Source organism: Argentina silus (genome assembly GCF_951799395.1).
Source record: "Argentina silus genome assembly, chromosome: 11".
In the NCBI taxonomy this organism is placed as follows: Eukaryota; Metazoa; Chordata; class Actinopteri; order Argentiniformes; family Argentinidae; genus Argentina; species Argentina silus.
This window is the reverse complement of record NC_139665.1, coordinates 18,822,085-18,832,209: the sequence shown is the minus strand read 5'-3', so window position 1 is coordinate 18,832,209 and position 10,125 is coordinate 18,822,085. Positions and strand designations below refer to the sequence as shown.

Below are 10,125 nucleotides of genomic sequence, written 5' to 3'. Positions count from 1 at the left end.
AGGCTGTTTTGAGAGCAGTACTACCCAGTATTAGTATAGTGTTCCTAATAAAGTGTTTGGTGAGTGTATATTTCTCATTAACCTACTAGGATCAATACAGGTGATAAATAAACAATAACTAAGTAATACATGACAATGTGGACCTACATTGTAACTGCACTGTACCTGCATACGAACTGTAGCTACCATGTAAATGCATGGTTTTAGAAAAATCAATTTACCTTGACATTTTCAATTTTCCATCCACACCAATCAGTGTAAAATAGTTGTATTTTCTGTCAAGAGAGTTATATTCCCACAAGCAGTCAAAAAGCAATTTGTTTATATTGTTATTTAAGCAGTACACAAATAGAGCATAAAGCTATGTTATGAAATACTGATATGAAATAGAAAAATGGAATTGAAATACACACATTTTTCTAGTGTATATAAACTGAAGTGATTTTTGTTCGGCACTCATTTCTCTATCCCAGTGAACCACATTATTTTGGCAACGTTTTCTGTATTCCTCTGACGAAGTCCACAGCTAAAAGCAGTGGGTCTACCTATTCTCTAATCATGGGTCAGATTTGTGAATGTCTGTCTTGAATGTCGAAAACACGAAAAGCCATTAAAGTCACATTAGTAGAGTTGCTTTTATTCGTCATCTCGCCGTCATATTTGTTTTGTATTGAATTTGTATTCTAAACATGGCACACCTGTGAAAGAGATGTAGTCTCTTCAGTGTGTTTCCCTTGATAAATAAAGGTTAAAAAAAAAAATCTTAAAAAGTTATGCCCTTCTTCTGCAGTGCTTCTTTTGTTTATACTTTGCTCTGAAGTAGATGAAATGCGGGAAGTAAATGTTTTCTCTTAGATGTTGTTATGTCTCCTTGAAAATAATTCTTTAAGATAGATGAAACAAAAGTCTGCCCACTCTTCTTTTATCTTCCTCACTACTGTCAGTTTGAAGGTTAAGAGCTTGGCTGCCCAGAGAATAGAAGGGCCAGTCAATGTAGATAGACATTCTTTACCTTTTGTCTCAGTTTGTGAAAGCACAGGATGTGTATATTGTGTGGGTATTGACTTTCTTTCATTTTGGCGTGCAATGCACTCTCTACACAAACTTTTCTCTTCACACTACTTTCAGATGGACGATGCAGTCTATGTCACTCTCACTGAATAAAGTTGTGTCTCCACTTCCTCCTGACTTCTCCACATTTTACATGTCCGCATTTCAGTTATCTAGGCCTACTCATTCAGTCTCCTCCTTACCCTGCTGGCTTTATAAAAAACAATGCCAGTTTCAGGTCAGTGTAGCGTCCCATCAGAGAAGATAAGTCACAAACAGAGTGGGTGACTTTGTTGCTTAAAGAAACTATGAAATCATGTTGTTTCCTTTGGACCAGTGTCCTTGACAACATCATCTGTTTCTCTGCTGTCATCTTTTCATTTGCAAGTAAAAATTACACTGCACTTAAAATCCCTGCCACCATCTTAGATACTGAATCTCTCTCCTCCTTAACTACATTTGTATATTTACATTCCTCATTTGGAGGAATATAAATGTATGGTGTGAAAACCCCCTCTACTTATATGTAGCTGTTTGAGTTTGGCCTGTCCTGCAAGGTCCCTCAGAACTCAGTGGTGGAGATCTGGGTGACCTCAGACTGCAGTTCCTGCTGGACCCTCCTGGAACGGGAGCTACAAGGGTTCTGGTCCATGCCTAGTCATACAGGCTTCTTCCCAGCTTCTGAGGGGGCGCAGACGGACAGAGGCTCCCGGGTGGCCTTCCGGGGCCTGGACAGGTTGTTCCTCTCCACCCTAGTCCGGCATGGTAGGCAGAAGTCCCGGAAGCACCTTTTGAAGTTCTCATCCAGGAAGGCGTAAAGGACGGGGTTGAGGCTGCTGTTGGTGTAGCCCAGGGCGATGCACAGGTGCCAGCTGGCCACCACATAGGGGTTCCTGGTGTCGACATCCACCAGGGTTCTGATGATGATGAAGATGTGGATGGGTGTCCAGCAGATGATGAAAGCTGCTACAATCACCAGGACCATGCGTGTAATGCGGCGCATGTTGCGGTCCTTTTCCTTGGAGCCGGAGAGAAGGCGGACACTCCTCAGACGCAGGATCATCAGGCCGTAGCAGATGGTGATGACCAGGACAGGCACCACGAAGGCAAAGATGAACACGCAGATCTTAGTCACGGTATCCCAGTACCAGTTAGGGTCGGGGAACATCAGTATACAGATGGTTTGACCTGAGGTGGAATTGGGCAGTTTGAGAGAACAGGAAAAAAATAACCCATTTGTTAGTGCATTTATTAAAGGCTTTGCATGAATAAGGCTTTGCAAATGCATTCATTCATGTTTACTATGGCATAAATTCATGTTTATTCATGTATCCTTATTGTAAAGTGTTACTCAGTGTTTTCTCGTAGTATGACTCAATGACTCAATCTCAATTTGATACTAAACTGCGTTTAGTAACACTATTTTATCGAATTGTGAAAACCATGATTTATCATACTGTACAATGACCAGAAATGATTAGAAAGATGCTATTTAAAAAGATGTTAACGCAGCTGCCTCACCACTATCTGCCACTTCTTTGGTGACAGCCATGATCATGATAGGCACTCCGATGGCAGAGGACAGGACCCAGATGAGAACGTTGATCAACTTGGCCTTGGCGGGCGTGCGGAATTCAAGGGCACGTACGGGGTGGCACACAGCAATGTAGCGGTCCACACTCATCATGGTCAAGGTGAAGATGCTGGTGAACATGTTGTAGTAGTCAATGGCGATGACCACCTTGCAGAGGAGCTCTCCAAAGGGCCAGGTCTTCATCAGGTACTTGGCGCTCTGGAACGGCAGTGTGCTGGTGGCCAGGGCGTCAGCCAGGGCCAGGTTAAAGATGTAGATATTGGTGGCCGTCTTCATTTTGGTGTATCTAGTTAAGAGAGAAATTAGTTATAGATTTTTTACTGGAAGTAATAAAAGCAGTGGTGTGTAGAACCTGCTGGTAAGTACTGTAGGGATTTAAATGCCATACTCAAAATCAGATGGGCTGGGTCCCATATGGAAGGCTAATTGCTTTATGCTACATATGTGGAACAGTGTAACAATGTAATTCTAATTCATTTTTTCATTTTTTTTTTTTTACCGTACTAAAGTGTTTGACAGAATACTATTTGAAGATACTATTTGTAACCAGGCCTATTAGACAGCACAGGATGTATTCATCTAATGAGAGAGGCTAGGAGACTACTGGTGGCTGATTATTTCCCCACAACTCTCACAGGAGTGTAAAATCCCAAAGTGTCTGCACTTTCCCTTCTATTAATTCCAAATACCACTCCTAGCAGCTCCAATTAACAGGCCTGAGGATGCTCTCTTACTCCAGGGAGAGCTCTTAATCATGGGGAGGTTTATGAAGATCAGAAGACTTTTCTCAGTAATGGATTGTCTGCTGTAGTGAGAGTTAGTGAGGCGTATTTCTCTTTGGGATCCTTGATAAAATGGCTCCTCAGATAAAAATCCATTATAATATATCCATTATAACAAGAGCGCTCTTACGTTTCAGAGTAGACAATGTGAGTTTCACATCAGACGATTTCCAACATGTGAGAGCCCTTATGAATATCATTTGGCAAGATGAGAGACATTCTGCCTAATGTCTGGGAGTAATAAATCGAGACAATCAGGACGTCTGATTAAATGTGTAATCTTTTTACCCTGAGGGAAAGGAATATATAACGTAATTCATTGCAATGGCTGAGGATGGTCTATTATCACACAGAATGGAAAAAAGACTTATCAGTCAAGTTTAGCTTATAACATGAACATAATAACATATCATGACACATACAGGTACATTCAATTGAAATCATTCTTTGCTAACTGTATTACAATACTGTAGCTATGTCATATAGATCAGACTTTGCGATGTGGGTTAGGGTGGTGATTGGCATAGTAATAAACTACTGTATGTTACTCTTTTTTTTTAATTCATTTTTTTATTGTGCTGTGATGTTATGGTCAGGCTCTCTCTCAGGGGTCTCACTCACAATCCCGACATCATATAAGCTGCCTGGACAATCACACACATACTGGTGGTAGCTGAAGTGATTGATGAACATCATAAATCAAAATCAATAACAAACAGCATCAAGATAGGCTCTAGTACAGTCTACATAGGGGCGCCGACACTGAAACACTCAGCTTTGTAGTTTCATGCCTACAGTATGTTGTAAAGCTCCACTTGAAACATGTGTTAGTGTGACTGTAATGTGTCACTGCTGATGGAGTATTTAGCTTTGAGTGGCTATCGTTGGGCAAACAAGTTAGTGAACCAGTGCATTATCAAAACAACTTCTCACAGGCTGAGGGAAAGGGTTTGAGGAAAAACTGCGTCATAGAGAGGGAGAGAGACTAAAACTGCTGGGCATTTTGGGGCTCAGCCTCAGTCAGCCATAATATGGTGCAGGCTCAAACACTTCTGTAGAGGAAAGAAGATTGTTCTTTATGGGGGTTTTCCTCCTCCGTCGGCTAGGAGCCTTTGATTCAGCGTAACTGCGTAGATTAATCAGTCTCCTGCTCTATTGTCAGCAGTAGAGAATTGGATGCATATTAATTCTCAAATGTATACTCATAATTCAACTGTTAATCAGACAGCATCCCCTCAGCAGGTTCTTCTCTGCCTATGTAGAACCATCACCCTGATTTGTGCTGGCTTTGTTGGGCCCACCCACAACGCCAAGCTGGGTTCCAGTTCCTTCCTGTCCAGGCTACAGTGTGGGCGGTCATGCAATGTGGGGGTGGATGTACATAGGCCTACTGTATGCTAGATACTATACCATATTATATTCCCCTCTCAGCATTACCATGGATTTGAATAAGTGGGATTTGGCAACTTTTAAGATGATTCTAACAACCATTTAGTTTGTGTGTAAAGGCTCTCCATATGTATTTTCTATGAAGTAGGTATGCATATTTTCCTATCATCTACAGTATACAATGTCCGATTTGATTTGATACAAAGACATGCACGGTTCCATGATTCAGTTAGTCATTTGACACAGAGAGCGCAGAGGCGATTGATGTATGCAACATTGGTCAATCGATGTTTTAAACTTACAGAATGTAGTAATGCTAGAATTTATACTAGGCCTGCTCTATTTATAGAGGATGTACTGGTATGAGGGATTATCCCCGGCAGGCGACACCTGCTTCCCATTATGATCAAATAAGTGTCTATTTTTGCCTATTGGTAATTATTGAATGTAAACCGTCATAAGTGTTTGAATTGGCCAACTCCCCTTGACAAGTCCACCAACACTCCCATTTTTGGTCCACGCAAACACACTTTGCTGTGATACTAAACAACCAAAACGGTCTATGCACTTGGTTTGCGCTGTGCTCTTTAGTGGAAGCAAATTGGAGCCCATTATTTTACATGCAGGGTAGCACACTTGAGCATAGTACTCATCAGCAAATGGCAGGATGGCATAAAGTACACTTCACTAGTTTCACTGGGTGCTAGCCGTGAGAGTGGGGGCGTGGGGATGCCGCTTACAGCCTGCCATCCCCTCAGCAGGTACAGCACAAGCCAGGCTGTGACAAGATGTTATGTTCCATTTCCCACCGAGTATGACAGCTGTGCATGCATAAATCATAGAAGCCTTGACAGACATTAGCTTACTGTATGTGCCTTCCGTTTTGCCATCAGTTTCAATTAACTGATCTTAAAGCTATACGGTAGTTAATGCCATCTGGCCTGTGTTGCTGTTGTGCGCCAGTCCTCCTCGTTTGAAGCTTGTAAAACTCAGCACCGTGGTGGGATATCATGTTCAATTATTGTATTTGTAACGGGAAACATGAACTGTAATAGAAGGCCTTCGAGGGGGAGACTCCCTGCTCTGTAGCTGTCACGGCTATCCGATCCCCTCCTCTTCACATGTTCCTTTGGAATACCGTCCCTTGGGGGAGCCTTCGCATAGAGGTGCATCCTTGTCAATCTCACTGCTGCATGCAGAAGGGGGTCATTCTAGAAGCATCAGTCAGTGGCGTTCATTCCAGAACAAACAATACGGAATGCCATACTGTTCCTCATGGGAGGGGTGAATATTGATTATTGTCTTATTGACCTCTGCCATTTATCACATAGACCACAGGAATAATCGATGTTTTCGCCACATAGACCAAAACTCATTGATCACATTTAGTCACTATTGGCTAATCACTCTGTTAACCCTATTGACCAGGTTTGGTTAGCTCTACAGTGTGGAATGTGAATCAGTTTACTGGCAGAAATCCTGAAAATATAGCTACTGTATCTGGCACAGGTGAGACACCCAAACAGCTTCTGCTATGAGGGCAGTGTATTTAGATTAGCCATTTTTTCTAGGAATTGGAAGCATTAGCATTTAGACAGGTCCTGATCCTCTGTCGTTCTCTCTGATGATGCCCTCCACACCTCACTGCTTCCCTGACCAAACACACAAGTCATCCCAGACTCCACTGTGTCTTCTAAACGCCAAGGCCAAAAGCCTAACACACCCACTGTTGAGTAAGAGAGGGGACATGCGGTGGGGCACGGAGGCCATGTTGACTCAGACCCCACCCCCCCCCCCCCCCCCCTACACACACACACACACACACACACACACACACACACACACACACACACACACTCACACATACACACACAATGCCACGCTGGTCTTCAGTTCCTTCCTGTCCCCCCCCCCTCCAAAAAAAAAAAAAAAGAACATGCATGCAGTGATGTAGTATATTAACCAGTAATGACTAAAAATGGTCTGTACACTTGGGTAATCCCTTTTATGATTCAGTAGTTTCCTTTTTGATCCAGACTTATTAGAATGTCAGCTGATATACAATATATCAGTGGAAATAATTCTCTCTACTTTTGGAAACAAATGCTGACATTTTCCACATGAGACAGCTAATTCATGGATAAACCAAGGACACAGGTAACACAGGATCCAATAGGCCCTCTCATCACAGTACGCCTCAAACATGATTTCATTTTTGGCCACTCAAAAGTGCAGCGTATACTGTAGTGTTGTCTCTGCACTGGAGCTGATTATTCTTACACAACGCCAGCAGTGAATGCAGTATAGGCGTCGGGGAGGACTGGGATGGATGTCAAGAGGTGCGGAGAGCTGCTGATCTGTGCTCTGTACCAGTATGGATTATCCCCAGCTGTGGTGGTGTGAGCCTCCCCTCAGTAATACACTAACGACCTTTCATTTCCCCAGCAGTTCTCTGAAGTAGGCTCAGATTAATGGACATTCAGAATTCAGGAAATGTGGGTGAATGATGCATCTTGCCATACAGATGCGGCATTTACAAAATTACACTTGATCGGCAAAAATGTTGATGAAACTTGGTTGAATGATGCGTCGTGATGCATCGTGAACGATGCGTTTGTGACAAGACATTGAATGTAATGTAAATATCTTGCTATAGAGATTGTTTCGGAGTTTTGAGGTGATGCCGATTCATCTTGTGATGCAGGTGCAGGAAGAAGTCATTAAAAACACCACAATAGGGTGCAAAGAGGGGAGCGCACCTCAGGCCGCACCTTTTGCCACTGTGTCGTCCTGCATTTGTGACACACAAGAGTGCATAGAAGCCAATTTGCAGTCTTTTCCACACTCCATCCACCTCTCAGCCTGTCTCTTCTCCCTCGCTCTCTCTCTCACTCACTCTATCTCCTCTCTCTCTCACTCACTCCGTCCCCTCTTTCTCTCTCTCTTTCTCTCTCTCGTTCTCTCTCTCTCTCTGGTCTCTTTTGCTCTATCCCTATTATTCAGCCATACAATGACTGCCTTCCGGTCACTACTGCAAATGGTTGGAAAAGTGGCTTTGAATTGCAGTATCTTCAGCAGCCCTATTTTTTTAAATTACCACTTACTAAAGTTTTTAATCAATAAAACATTACTCTCTTGCCGTTGTTGAAATAGCTACGCTGGTTAGTACATTCTCCATTAGAGATGGACCACTATTGTTGGCTCTGGATACATGTTACTTTGGTTACTTTGGTTAATTTGGTTACTTGAAATACACTTTAAGTATCTATTCCTATTAGTTCCTCCCTATTATGCAGTTAAACATCTTGAATTCATCCAACCTATACATTATTTTTAATAGCCCGGTAATTAGTGTTTAAGCTTAGGTTTAGGAAACAGGCGAAGTGTGAGAGATTAGCAGCCAATTAGTGTGTTGATTAAAGAACAAGCAGATACGGCAAGGAAGCGCCTCCACAGGGAGACAACTAATGTCCATTGTCATGACAACCCAGTCCTCTGACAGGAAAAAGCCACAGCAGCTACACACTTGTGTTTCCCTGACAACCAGTGGTGTAGATGATACTTGTTCTTTGCGCTCTTCATATCAAGAGCCAGGGGCAGGTAGACATATACCTATTAGTGGACTCCAGATGTGAAGCCAATGTTACAGGACATTGTTTCAGAGTTGATAACACAGTTGTGTCCAGTTTGGCAGTGCTGCACTTACTGTAGACCATGCCAGTCGATGTCACCCTCTTGTGCAGTGGTCAGAGGACTGATGGGACTATACTCCTTATTACATTTATATCATAGTCATTTACTGCCTGTAAATTAAATGTCATCTCATTCTAACACTCATGTTGCAAGATGTAGGCTATGCACCACTCTATACGTCTAAACATGTAGGAGAAGAGCTGTACCACTTGACCGATTTAGACTGTATTGATGTAGAACAATGTTCAACCTGATGTTAACATTGACACGTCACCAAAACCATGCTCAGACTAGTAATTCTCCCCAAGTTTAATTTGCCAGTCCAATTGAAGAACTCTTTTCATCTTGAGAGGTCCTTTCAGTTCAAACCAAATGAACTGACAGTTGGGATATTCAGCCTATCTTGAGGAGGTAAAAGACCCCCTGCTTGACCAAGCTTTTTTGCCCTGAGCACCATTGAGTTGGACTAAATTGATGACTGCAAATGAAAGAGGGCCTGATGCAATCTTACCGAAAATGTGTTTTTTATGGGAGAGATGATGAAGGGGAATGTATGAATTATGCAACAGCTTGGGTCATTGGTTTCTCTCTCTCTCTCTCCCCCTCCCTGTCTGTCTGTCTGTCTGTCTGTGTCTCTCTCTCTCTCACACACACACACACACACACACACACACACACACACACACACACACACACACACACACACACACACATTATTGACTGGCTGTTTGTCCAGTAAAAACAAATCTTCAAAATATCATGGACACTTGTTGGAAGGGTTTAACCCTCATGCTCTGAACAATTAATCATTCATAGAGATATGATTCTGATGAATTAGGCTCATCATACTATTGACAAATAGGCGACTTGTGATCCTTCACACAACTGAAACAGGCACTGTGTGGCCATATAGACTTTCTCATCTCATAGTAATTCAAACATTATTTCTTGTGTTTTTTTAAAATAGATAGTATTGGCTAACTTTGTAAGTTTTCTTACAATATGTCACTACATGCACAGCAAAATCACTTAAGCTATTTAGGAAGTTGTCACCCAGTAAATAAAAAGGCTACCAATGGCTCGCAAAGACAACGCTTACCTCACCACCCCGTACATCACCAGAATGTTCCCCAGCAGTCCCACCACACAAATGACGGAGTAGAGAGCCGTGATGGATATGGCCATTATAATATCCGCGGCACTCCTAACCGGACTCTGTTCCGTGTAGTTGCCGCTGGGCTCGAATCCCGCGTCGTCCGGAAAGGTGACATTGAAAGGGATCACCGAATAAAGGTCGGCGAGATCAGCACCAGGCTCAGTGGACGGCTCCATGTCCAGGAGTTGCGCGACTGTGTTCGCTCTCCTTTTTGTCTGTGGTGCTGAAAACTTAACCCAACGCCAGTCGGGAGGAGGCACTCTTTTGTTGAGGCAACTTGGCTTTATCGTGCGTAATGATCCTCGCACTGCAAAAGGCGAGGTGGAGTTGATTTAACAGATGGGTGATCTCAGAAGAAAGAAGAGTGAACGACTTTTATCTTTTGAAATTGCAAAGATTAATACTTTTCTGTTAGATTTCAGAAAATGTAGATGGAATTAAGCAGCGTTCTTCTGGTGTCC

General features: G+C 42.7%; 1 protein-coding gene across 2 annotated transcripts; it reads right to left on the bottom strand.

The window, feature by feature from the left end:
* Window positions 1-1,708: 1,708 nt before the first annotated feature.
* Window positions 1,709-9,840, bottom strand: oprd1a (opioid receptor, delta 1a; the record flags this gene model as incomplete). Of its 2 annotated transcripts, none has more annotated exons than XM_083679893.1 (3): window positions 1,709-2,238; window positions 2,572-2,930; window positions 9,608-9,840. In XM_083679893.1, the coding sequence occupies 3 exons, from the start codon at window positions 9,838-9,840 to the stop codon at window positions 1,709-1,711; spliced, it is 1,122 nt and encodes a 373-aa protein (XP_083536019.1). The 2 variants fall into 2 exon arrangements, with proteins under 2 accessions (XP_083536019.1, XP_083536020.1); XM_083679894.1 differs by having other exon boundaries at window positions 2,575-2,930.
* Between the last annotated feature and the right edge of the window lie 285 nt (window positions 9,841-10,125).